The sequence below is a fragment of the Euphorbia lathyris genome, chromosome 8 (assembly GCF_963576675.1).
Source record: "Euphorbia lathyris chromosome 8, ddEupLath1.1, whole genome shotgun sequence".
Classification (NCBI taxonomy): domain Eukaryota; kingdom Viridiplantae; phylum Streptophyta; class Magnoliopsida; order Malpighiales; family Euphorbiaceae; genus Euphorbia; species Euphorbia lathyris.
In genome coordinates, this window is record NC_088917.1 from 49,547,324 (window position 1) to 49,559,606 (window position 12,283).

General features: G+C 34.1%; 2 protein-coding genes across 4 annotated transcripts; both read right to left on the minus strand.

The window, feature by feature from the left end:
- Positions 1–1,729: 1,729 nt before the first annotated feature.
- LOC136203737 (protein NONRESPONDING TO OXYLIPINS 2, mitochondrial) lies at positions 1,730–6,587 on the minus strand. 3 transcript variants are annotated; one of them, XM_065994957.1, is made up of 3 exons: positions 6,335–6,587; positions 6,059–6,177; positions 1,730–2,046 (listed from the first exon to the last, which is right to left on the minus strand). In XM_065994957.1, the coding sequence occupies exons 1-3, from the start codon at positions 6,463–6,465 to the stop codon at positions 2,021–2,023; spliced, it is 276 nt and encodes a 91-aa protein (XP_065851029.1). In that variant the 5' UTR covers positions 6,466–6,587; the 3' UTR covers positions 1,730–2,020. The 3 variants fall into 3 exon arrangements, with proteins under 3 accessions (XP_065851029.1, XP_065851026.1, XP_065851028.1); XM_065994954.1 differs by having other exon boundaries at positions 5,997–6,177; XM_065994956.1 differs by having other exon boundaries at positions 6,003–6,177; positions 6,335–6,585.
- A 481-nt stretch (positions 6,588–7,068) lies between these two features.
- LOC136202099 (uncharacterized) lies at positions 7,069–9,785 on the minus strand. Its single transcript, XM_065992570.1, has 8 exons — positions 9,586–9,785; positions 8,985–9,182; positions 8,341–8,401; positions 8,174–8,210; positions 7,935–8,012; positions 7,786–7,858; positions 7,590–7,629; positions 7,069–7,382 (listed from the first exon to the last, which is right to left on the minus strand). Exons 1-8 carry the CDS (start codon positions 9,625–9,627, stop codon positions 7,333–7,335), a joined length of 579 nt encoding a protein of 192 aa, XP_065848642.1. The 5' UTR covers positions 9,628–9,785; the 3' UTR covers positions 7,069–7,332.
- Positions 9,786–12,283: the final 2,498 nt, after the last annotated feature.

Sequence of the window (12,283 nt, forward strand, 5' to 3'; positions counted from 1 at the left end):
TTCAGAATATCTGAAATTTCAGCATTTCTAAAATTCCAGAATTTTTGAAATTCCAGAAATTCTAGATTCTGGAATTTCAGAATTTCCAAAATTCTAGAATTTTCGGATTCTGAAAATTCAAAATTTTTGAAATTCCAGAATTTTCGGATTCTGGAATTTTAAAAATTCCAAAATTTTTAAATTCAAGTTCCAAAATTTCCAGAATTTAATAATTTTTGAAGTTCAAGAATTTTTTGAAATTCTAGAAATCTGAAAGTTCAAAAATTTCAGAAGTTTGAAATTGAATTCCCTTTCCTAAACATAACCAAACACACAGGGGAATTAATGCTTATTCCTTTCCTTTCCTTTGGTTTCCCTTTCTTCATTCCTTTTCCCTTACCTCATGTGAACCAAACGCCCCCTAACAAGATACAAAAGATCTAATGTCCCATATATTTTTAATAGTAAAATTAACATATTTCACTTAAGCTAGATCTCGAGTCCTAACGTACGCAGAAAGCTTTAAATGAGAGATGATCCACTTGAAAGGTATTTGACGAGTCTCGAACTAAGAAATCGAATAAACTATATAAAAAAAAAAACTATTAAAAGTACAAACATACGATTATAAATATATGTATAAAAAAAACCATAGAATAGTTGTATAATAGTTACACATATAACCATATTACTTGTGCAGGTAAAGATAGAGACCAAGAAATCTTTAATGGAAGTTGTTTGCATCTGTTTTCATAAATATTGACAACAAAATGAGAAATGTATCTCTATCCCGTTTTGTTGCCATCCCTCATGACAACGAATTTTTTTAAAATAGTTTGGGATCTTAATTGGTTTCTGATCACTCTAAAACTTCTAGAGTAGAACAATGAATGTCTAAGTGTGTGAAATGATTGATGAGTAAAAAAAAGGGGGTGATTAATAAAAAGAATAGTATAGAAAGAAATGGGAGTCCTCTCCATAAAAGATAGGATATTGAGGATATTTCCATGTTCAAGTAAAAGAGACTGTCTCCTTGTTGCCTCAACAACTTCTGACATTAATCACTTGCCATTATGCCCATTTCACTTTTTTATTTTTATAAATAAAACCAATTACTCTCCATTTCTACCATCTCCTCCTCCTCTTATTGCTTGTTTCTCATCTAAATAATTACTACTACTGAAGCTAAATGAAAAGGGAACTTTCTTATTAAAACTGAATTACTCATTGAATCTAATTAATATTTCTTTTAATGATCTTACTGAATAACCTTAGTAAACATATAATAAAAACTAAAGAGACTAGTATATAACCTAACATTTTTTTAAGGACACGTGAATGATTCGGGAATTTTTTCACACAGGGAATAAGGCGGCTACAAGTAGTCGCAGTTGAAGTTTGGCTCGGCTAGCAGTAAGCTTAACAGCGAAGGAAAGGGTATGCAGGGGAACGGGAACTCGCATCCTATATCATTTTACGTTAGTTTGACCAACAATGATAAACTTGATTTTATAGCAAAATAACCAAATAAAAAAGACCAAAACGGCCCTTGGTCTCATTATTTAAGTATGATTAGATTTAAAAGAGATGAATGGGGTAAAATTAATGGCATGTAGCAAAAGGATAAAGAAGGACGAGTGACGCAAAGGTTAGAAATAGACATGTAGATATGTGAACAACTTTTGAAGGGGAAAGAGAGTTCCACCGTACGTACACATGCTATGCTACTGGAAAACACAAACGCCAATAATTCTAAGAAATGGGCAACACTTTGACATATCTTTCCATGTTCTGCAATCTCATTGCAATTTGTAGCTCAATACCAAAAATACAGTAAAACACCATTATGCAAGTAGACAAGGGCTAATTAATGACAGATTTTTTTATTTGTTAACATAGCAGCACTGCACTGCATTAAACAAAACTGAAGCTTCAACCGCATCAACAGTTCAAAATTTGCAAGCTCTTTGATGGAACCAAACCGAATGGATGCCAGGGAGATAAGGGCAAGGTCATGTCGCCACCTTCTGTCTTGGATCCCTCATCGCGGCACACTCAGACCTAATTCTGAACCCAAACAAAAAGAAATGCACTATATTACTTACTGTTTGAAATATTACTCTTATCACAGGAGATGAAAATGGTCCATAGTGCTGCTATCTGTTGTTAGATCCAAAACTAGATAAATTCCAAAATGACACTGCATGCACAATACATAATCCTCTATTGCATTCGTTGACACATCCAAGATATTGCCAAACAAATTTACTACCCAATAGTAAAAAAGGAAACACTAAACAATGATGCAACAGATCAACCGATTATAGCAATACGATAGATATTAGACTACTAGCTAAAAATGCAGGTGCAAAATCAATTCAAGACTCAATATTAGACTCAATTGTTTTCAAGACCAAGATATTTGTTAAAATAGTTGTCTAAATACTTGAAAAGAATAGGGAAGATAGTAAAAGTAATACATGTGAAAGAGAATCAAGTAGGGAATGGTCATGCATAAGAAGCAGGAACATCATAAAAGGAAGGGAGGTGTGATAGTTTGTTTCGCCTAGTTGGCAGTAGAGTAGGGCCGTAGGGGCACTATAGGAAATAAAGAAGGGTTTTTCTAGGGTATATCTATGTCACCCGGTCCGACCAACTCGAGTCATCCGGTCCGACCAAGTGACCCCTGACCCAACTATAAATCCGGTTTGATGTCCGGTCTGGTTCTGATAACATTGGTTGAGAGGAGAAAGAGAGTATTGAGAATTTTGTTAATTGGCTCTTCGGAGAGTTTGGGCTCTGCCTCTTCAGAGGGAACCTGAGGTTCCTGAGGGGGCTTCAGTTCATCTAAGCTCAATCTAACTTCCATTCCATCTTTGTTTTCTTTTTCTATTCAGTCAATTGAAGCATTGCAAGTTGTTACCAGTGAAGATCTATCGATTATCACAATATTTTTCTACTCTATTGTCATTTGTGCGTTCGAGCTTCTATCAGCCAGCTACAATTGCAAAGACAGCATGTAACTTTTTTGTGGTTTTGATAAGAATTATAGTAGCAGAGCATTGTTCAAAGAGCTTAGAACACTCCCTCCCCCCATTTTCTTTTTTCAAACCTTCTTTTTTCTCCCCTCAGCACAGAATTCAGTTATTAACACACTGATGAGGTTCATCAACATTGCAGAACTTCTATATCAAAAAAGGAAACTCCTTTCTTTTATCTTCACTAATTATCAACCTATATATCACATCATTCTCAGCATCATTTATTACATAGGTAGCTAGGTTGATTAGTGATTGCTAAACACCAGAAATTTGGTGGATATGCATATTAATGGACAAAATTTGATGAAAAGGTACTAGCACATCAATGAACATTGATGTTTAAGGCAAAGCCAAGTATTCTATAAAAGCAAACCAACCACATGGATCACCATACTGATCTCGTAAAATATCATAAGTTCATAACTTATTTCTAAAGGTGGTTCCCTGATCTACTATATGCTTGCCAAATCACATTTGTATCTTGCAAGTTCAGTAAAAGCATACAAAACATAGTGTAGTGTACAAAAAGGCATACAGAAAACACAAGGATATTTAGGTCAAAGGCCAGAAAAAGGATTGGTCAATGCAAATTTCAAACAGAATATGTTCATAAGCAAAAACTTAAGTGCAGAAACACAATTAGTCCTAAAACATGGAAATATGGCGCATATGAAAAACCCCTGGCCTGTTCAAAATTTATTCTCAACTGATATCACGAGTAGTTTGCCAACAAATTCCCTATAACGGAAGTGATAGATATGAAATAAAAATGTCACACGGTTAAAGTGCTGATGGGAGTTTTCACATGAACTAAAAATTTGTCAACCAAAATGACAAATACATAAATATAAAAGGCAAACTCAAAGATCTTCAAAATAAGGGAACTGCCTTGGCAATAAAAGGCTAGTTGATATTTCCAATATCCAGTGCAATAAGATTCATATTTGTATAGAGGGTAATTTGAATTTAATCTTCAACATATTACTCCAACTCAAGACTTGATTTGCTTCAAGAAAAATAACGAAGAACACATTTTTTATGAGACTTAATTTTGTTGTTCAATCAAAAACATCATTTTCTGGCATATTTAGAGTATATTGGAAAAATAACAATTCCTTTCCAATAAAAGCATATGAAAATGTTCAGACTTTCAATTGTTTATTTTATTCCATTCATGGCGCACTATGAGAAAATGAAATAGACAAAGGCCTTGTTCTTTGTCACTTAATTTCAGTATCAACAATTTCAGTTCAGTAGCATTCAGTTCAGTAATCAGTTGAGTAATTTATCATTACTCATTATAATTATAATTATTTATTATTATTAGAACCATTATTATTTTTATAAGCTTTTTATTTTAATTATTGCTATTTTTAAAGGATTATATTGTTATTTCAGTTTCAGTAGAATTCAGTTCAGTTTACTTAATTTCAGTCAAAAAGAACAGAGCCAAACTTTCAAACCAACAGTGCCACCAATAGATAGAAACAATTAGCAACAATCCAGGTAATATATGCACTATTTCTTTAAAAATACATTTACTTTTTCTAATTTGTCATATAGTCTGCGAAATGAACTTTATCTGGAAAATGTGAATTGATTTTCCTTGAGAATAACTATGTTTCCACTTTTCTCAACAAAAAATCTAGACTGACGAAATTTTCCAAATATTCTTATTGAAAGAGACAAACAAGACCTTAAATATTATGTCATTCTACAAGCTGATTAACCACTTCAATGAAGTCTTTAAATTCGAAGGCATTCTAGTTAATAGAGCTCTACATCAGACTCACGCAAATCCTGATTACACCCCCTATTTGAAGCACTGGCACAGTGACACCACCTTCCTCTTTCATTTCTATAACTTCTATGCTGATAGTAGAACATAATTCCCTCATGATTATTCACTTTGCACAATTATCTTCCCTGTAAAAATGTCTCTTCTTTTTTATTGACATAGGGAGAAAAGGTCCAACAATACAATGACAACCATACGTACCTTATTACCAACTAGTCGGAATTGGCTATATGGATTCTTCTTCCTAGTAAAGGTCCTAGGATGTGCTTGAAAAATGAAAGGAGATCTATATTTAGCTTTAGTGGGATGTTGATTGAAACCCCTAACAATACACACTAATGCTCAATGTCTATACTAAGTTAGATAACCATATATGTGCGTGTATCTTCTGATTGGCATGTATCAGGATAAAGAGTTTGTTTGGTCCTAAAAATTTAGTTAAGGCTGCGATAAGATATGAATAATAACTCATCTATAATTAAATCCGTGTGCCAAGTGTAAGCCAGAATGTTGAAGATATACACTTTCATCCTTATGTTGCTATCTTAATTCTACCCTTTAAGGCACATGCAACTCTAATGATCCATAAATAAAAGACTAACACACCCCGGAAGGTAACTCAAAGGAAGAGGATTGTGATAGAAACCGGATACAGAACTAAAGTAATAATACTGATACATTGAAATATACAGAGAATACAAGATGAGCAACCCCACAGGAGAAAACCTCCCTCTCTACTAAGTAGAGCCTCTGCAACAGCAGCCCCAAATATTTGGCAAAAACTGCTTTCCTTCTCTATACCATCCCTTATATACTAATGACTCCTACCCTAACTACTAATGCCTCATACCCTAACTACCCCTGTCCTCTACATCTCACCCTTCCAGAATGTTCCTACTAATGGACTAGCTATTCTCTATCAGATTGCCTCACATATATAAAGAGTCTTATAGCTCCCTAATTAAGCATTTAGGGTATTTTAACACACTCACTCACACTACCATTTGGAGCGTGAAAGCTCCCGTAGTATGTATGCAAATGTCCAAGTCATCCCAAAAAAAACTCAAAGGGAGAGAGGCTTGCCAATTTAACTCCGTCAATAAACAATTTGTAACAGTAAATCAAATTAGGCATGGCTTTACCAATAAACATGATTATAGAGTAAAAAAGTTGCTTACACATACTAAAATTAAAAGATTTGGAGATAATCAAACTCCTGGGTTTGCACTGCAAAGCATACCCTGAGACAACGACCGAGAGCTTGTCGAATCAATGCCCAGGCACGAGGTTAGCCGAGCTGAAGAGACCGCCGAGTGCAGCGGAAGTAGAGATTGGAGAGCACCCAACTGCGGGAATGACCTGCAACTCCAAACCCAACAATCATTTTTTTTTTCAAATAATTTGACGAGAATCCGCATGAGAAAACAGACTGAGTTTCACCAACTAATATCAAAATGTGAAATTTCCAAAACAAATTGAAAAGGGCAAAGGATTAGGAAGGGTTCAAAAGGTTCACCTTGAAAGTGGAAGCGGAGGACAGGTGGGTAGATGAGAAGATACGTTTCTAGATTTCAGGCAGGGCTTGCTGACAGCAGATTTTAGGAGTGAAAAACTTGATTTTGAGAGAGATCTGTATAGAGACGCCATTTTCTCGGCAACAGCAAAAAATACAAATGTTGGGCCTAGGGTTTAGAAGAACAAAACTATTGTATTTCGCTCTGTTTGTACGGGGTTTTTCTTCTTGTGGGGTTTTTACATTATAGCATTTGATCAAAACAAAGTCGTTTTATAAATCAGCATGTGATTTTACCCATATGAAATCGGCAACAATTTCATTCAAAAGAAAAAGGCCAAAATTTCTCAAGAGAGAAAAAAAGTGGTATAAATATATAAGAGATAAAACTGCAAAAATATTCTCATTGTGTGGAGGACAGTAATTTTTTAAATTTGCAATTTGGATCAATAACTGTTAATTATAATTATGCTCTACGTTATCTCCACTCCACTTATACGTCATGTTATCACTCATCACTTGATAATTGGATTAAAACTTTAACCTATATCACATAAACTTCTTTCATAAAAATTTAATGAAACTAGTGATTTTTCTTTTTAAATGTTAATTTACCATCCACATTACCAATTTGGATAAATCAAGAAGCAAAAACCAATATTTTGAATAGCTCGGAAATCAAACACCAATATTAGCTTATCCCAATTTTTAAATCAAAGATAGGAAAATTGATGTAGTGAATAACAAATTAATTTGTTCCATTAGCCACAATAAAAATAATCTAAGATCTCCATGTCTTCAATTTTCCGTTACTAATACAAGATTATGAAAGCAATGGAGAAGTCAAAATAATAAATAAAATATTCTCCAATCTCCCCCTGAAAAAGGGAGGCAAATTTCCTAAATCTGATAATTGCTTCCAAACTGGTATATCCATCTTTATGTTGTAAATTGTGATAGGCTACCATAAAAGAATAGGCCATCTTCTTTTTCTTCTAATATCAAAGCAGACGTAGCTTCCCAGTTACTGAATCCACTGCTGCTTTTGACCCTGCCAATGCCAGACATACAAAACATTCAGAATCCTTTTGTTTTTCCATTTCCGGTTCCAAGGGCGTTCTTCATTTCATTCCTCACAAGTTTTTCAAAACTGACTTCGTTGCTTATATGTATCATTCTTGTTCTTAGATAAAATAATTTGGTGTATAGGAGGGATCACAAAAGGAAAGCAAATAAAGCAACAAGAAATGAAATATACCAGGTCCAATTGCAAGAACTGTCTTTGATCCAGCAGAAACCTGTGTAAGATAACATGAACTAACATCATTCTGTTTCTAATCCATAGATGTTATTTTACTGAATAATATTGAATGCTGCCTCACAAGCAAATAAGACTTGCTGCTTTACTAACTCCGTCCCAACCCAAGTAATATTAGAACAGAAAAAACACATACTTGTGTTCGCCCAGCATCTGCCACAACAAAAGTTGGAAGGCCAATGTTATCAGCTGCTTCCTGTAGGTTATTCCTGATAACCAACAAAATATTAGGTAATTTGTAAGATGTTTTTCAACATAATTGACGCATCTTGTTCACCTGCTTACATTTCTTGTTGATTCTTGCATGTAACTACTATTTTGGGCTGCCCACCTTGTTCCCATCTACTCAATAGTGACCGATCGCTGCACAATACACAAACAATTCCAACTTTATATTTCATACGCCCTACAAATAGCCAGGATGCACTTCTCCTCAGATGCACTAAATGTTACTTCCATTTTCCAAGTCCTTAACAGGTTTGCATTTCTAGAATAATAAACACATCAAACAGAAATTTATATACCTTTGCATCAGCTCCGAATACATGCCAGTAGCAGCATCTACAAACAAGAGACAAATAAATTATAGATTTGATTAGGCATTGAGATCCGGTTACCCGGAGACAAGCAAGTGGGATTTTGAAGTTCGGTTAAGTGTAACAGAAGAGTTGTTGAAATTTAACAATCTTACGAGCACATTGAGATGCAATCTTTCCTTGGCCCATCTTCAGATCCTGTCTGACTACTAGAACCTGCCTCAAACAATATGAAATCTCCATGATATCCAGGCATGTACATAATGGAAAGCAGGTGAAATTCTGCACAACTAGTTCTATCTTTCCCTTACATATGTTCATTGAATTGATTATAACTAAACCACAAAAGCTGACTGGATAACAGAATGATCAGCAAAAGAGTGATGCCTACATGCCGTATCATATGCAATACAATCATGCATTTAGAACCTTCAAATTCAGTAAATTCATCAACTTGATATGCAGCAAAAAGCTCAGAAGTTGTTTCTAACACTGCACCCAGAAGTTACATTTTGTGTTCAAGTATAGGTTCAAGCCACCTAATACTTGGTGAATCAATCAAATCTGGCAAGATCCAATCCCAGTACTAAAAGGACTAAGACAAAGGGTCCAGTTTGAGTAGACATATTAATTAGAAAGGTATTTGAGCCAAAATTGCGAGTTAATAGTCTCAATTACCACTCATATCATACGTGTTACCCTTATCTTCCAAAGCCCGTCTACAGAAAATTAACAAAAAAAAGTTTACAATTCAAGTATAATTCCCTACTTCAGAGCAGCAAGCACTTAAAATCAATACCAGTTTGAGCTCTCTGTCACCATCATTGAAAACCAAACTCTGTTGTGTTGACTTTCCGGATAAGAAATTCTTCTTCTTGGCAGAAACTTTTGTAGGATTTGCCATATCCAGCAACATGCCAAAAATGAAACCAATGACAAGGCCAGGAATGAAATTTTCTGCCCTGAAACTTACTCCTAATCCTCCTCTATCCTGCTTCTGATTATAAACAGATACGTGATTTAATTAAGCAAAAATTGACAAATACACATGCGAATTACAATAGATTATACAGATAAAAGGTAGTTGTTTTGAGAAAACCAAAAGCTACCCACTTGAAAGGTATTAGAATTAGCTTCTGAAAAAGAACAGTGCTCCGGGAAAACAAAAAAGGTACCCATATGAAAGCTTCTCAAAGGCCCTTTATTTTGAAAAACGAAAGGATAAGCATTTGAGAGACATTAGTAAAGGTGATGAAAAACAAAAATCAAAAGAAAATTTACTTTTAGCAACAAACAGCGCGTTAGCTATTTATCTCTCTTAAATTAGAAAAACATAATTTCAGATTCCATGACTCGATTAGATAACTGTAAATGAAAAAAACAAGGATGTTATCCAGTACCTTGCTTGAAAGCTGAGATGAGTTTCGAGATGAACCCCACATAGTATTAGTATGCCAATACAGTTAGAGATAGTGCAGGGACCTGTCAACAATTGAGAAACTGCAAACCGAGAGAAAAATAAGATGATGATGATGATGACGACGACGGTCGAGGGTACTCTGACATGAGGTAGTTGAATGAGAACGTAAGGGAGTATAGAACGACGTCGTTTACAACAGATACAAAAGTTATGAACAAATGAAAACCCGACCAAACAAAACATAAAAATTGTAGTGCAATTAACCTTTCTCTTTTGGAGAAAAATCGGGTAAATTACATACCACCGTATATAATTTTTATTTATCATTTTTATGTATAATTTTCATTTTTTCCCATAAAACACATCATTTTATGATATTCTCTCGCTAAAATGTATTATCAGAAAAATTACCAATGAACCATAATAACGATTTAATCAACGTGATATCTTATCAATTTTCACTTGCTTACAAATTAAATATGACACCCATTTATTATTAAATTACTTTTATATTCACAATTAAAATATCTTTTTTCTTAATTATCTTTCTTATTTTATCTCACATTTTCTCTCTCATAAGTTTTATTTATTTAATTCAATCCAATCCAATCGGTCTTCTAAAATGTATCCACTGCAACTTTTCTTTCTTCAAATCTCACCAATCACAAAATCCTAAATATTTCTTTTTATCATCATAGTCGGACCAACAGCCACTAGAAAGCCCCATTAATCGAGAAGGCATCAAAGAGGACTTATCGGTTATCGGTGAATCTATCAACCACCAATTGTGTGGCATTGCGAACTTTCTCGCTCCACCTTCCACTACCGATGATAAGTCACAATTGCCTAATACTTTTTTTTCTGCGCCTTCAATTCAGTCTCAAGCTCTTTAGAGTTTGTAAAGATCTAGCTGAAATTGGAAGCAGCTTTAAAAGTGGTTTGTCTTTACTTTTCAGTTAGCAAAATCTTCAAATTAACTTTTAGTCTCTTGTAATTCCAAAGTAATGATAATGAAGGTCATGATGATGATAATTATGGCTATGATTGTGAAGATGATTATATGTCGGGGATTACTAACGAGGTCATGGACTTCGTTAATGAGATTATTGTGATGTATGGGTGTTGGACGAATTTTCCATTATCACTAGAAGCCGATAATTTTTGTTTGAGTGCTTATTTTACCTATGTGTTTATGAAATTCTTTATAATTATTTCTTGTGAGTTAATTTGGAAGTGTGAACTTAACAATACTCTCAATTACTTAGTAGCAGATTTATACTAAAAATAATCTAAAACCAATGATGGTTTTCTTATGTACTTTAAGTCAACCTAAATGTAACTATAATTTTGTTAAGCTGCTAAACTGTTGTGAATAATATCTTATATGTACAACCTTAATCATGAAGGTTGGTGTGGAAGATATTGCGTCTTGAGTTGCTTTGGCGAATGTATTGCTCATGAAATTGTCAACCTCTATTTGATTTCTTATTCATTAATTTTGGCCGAAAATAGTAGGATAGGAGTAGCTGATTGTGTGAATAAATTTTAGAAGATAAAATATAGAGAGATGAAGAGTTGGAGACAATAAATGATAAAAGAGAATATGAATTAAAGAAATAAAACTTAGGAGAGAGAAAATGTGAGAAAAGTATGAGAGAGAATTACGGAAAAATATATTTTGATTAAGGATATAAAACTAATTTAATAATAGGTAAGGGCCACATTTAATTTTCAAGAAGTGAAAATGGATGAGGGTTCACACTGACTACGTTGTTATCAGAGTTTACCAATCATTTTTTCCAGTTGTACACTTTAATGGAAGGTCTCCCATAAAGTGATGTATGTTTTTATGTAAAAATGAAGGTCGTGTGATATGGGGGGTAAACTATATACGTGGTGTACAATATTTACCATGTTTTACACTTTGATGTATAACCTTCAATTTTTCATATTAAAATGTATGACTTTATGGATGACCTCTCAATATAGTGTACAACTAGAAAAAATGACTATTCAACTCTTGTCAAACCGCCACATCATCCTTTTTCAATAAACAGATGGTAATTAGTGATTTTTGTTTCAAGCGACTGTAATAGTAGAAAAATTACCACTTGGATGGAAAGACTTCAAAAATTACCTTAAGCATATCCGAAAGAAAATGACTATCGAATAGGTTATTGTTAGGCTCCACATTGAGGAAGACAACAAAGGTTCTGAGAGGAAAGTTTCCAGTCAAGATGTGGCTAAGGCCAATATGGTGGAGGTCAGGAAAGACTCCAAGAAAGGAAATCAACCATAATGGGTTCAAGACAGGTCCAAATGATGGCATTTCTAAAAATCCAAATTCCATGGAAAATGCTATAATTACAACTAGATAGGGCACAAATCAATTAATTGCAGGCCGCCAAAGAGGATCAAGACGAATGAAGTAAATGTTGTTAAAGTAACTACACAATATGTGTCTGACATCGACATGTGTGTTATGGCATCTGAAATCACCATGGTTGACTCAAATCCAAGAGAAAGGTGACTGGATACCAGTGCCACATGTCACGTATATTGTGACAAATAGTTATTTGATTAGCTGGCTCCTAAGATGAAGGGGATCTCTATATGAGAAATTATGCTTCTTCGAAGATCAAAGGATCCGGTACTATGATTTTAAAGATGACTTTAGA

Excerpts from the sequence above, each read along its gene's own strand:
- LOC136203737 (XM_065994954.1), bottom strand. The coding sequence starts at position 6,465 with ATGGCGTCTCTATACAGATCTCTCTCAAAATCAAGTTTTTCACTCCTA. Across the intron at positions 6,178-6,334 it reads CCTCCGCTTCCACTTTCAAG|GTCATTCCCGCAGTTGGGTG; the intron begins GTGAACCTTTTG and ends TTGGAGTTGCAG.
- LOC136202099 (XM_065992570.1), bottom strand. The coding sequence starts at position 9,627 with ATGTGGGGTTCATCTCGAAACTCATCTCAGCTTTCAAGCAAG. Across the intron at positions 8,013-8,173 it reads TATTCGGAGCTGATGCAAAG|CGATCGGTCACTATTGAGTA; the intron begins GTATATAAATTT and ends TGTATTGTGCAG. Across the intron at positions 7,383-7,589 it reads AGTTCTTGCAATTGGACCTG|GGTCAAAAGCAGCAGTGGAT; the intron begins GTATATTTCATT and ends TGGCATTGGCAG.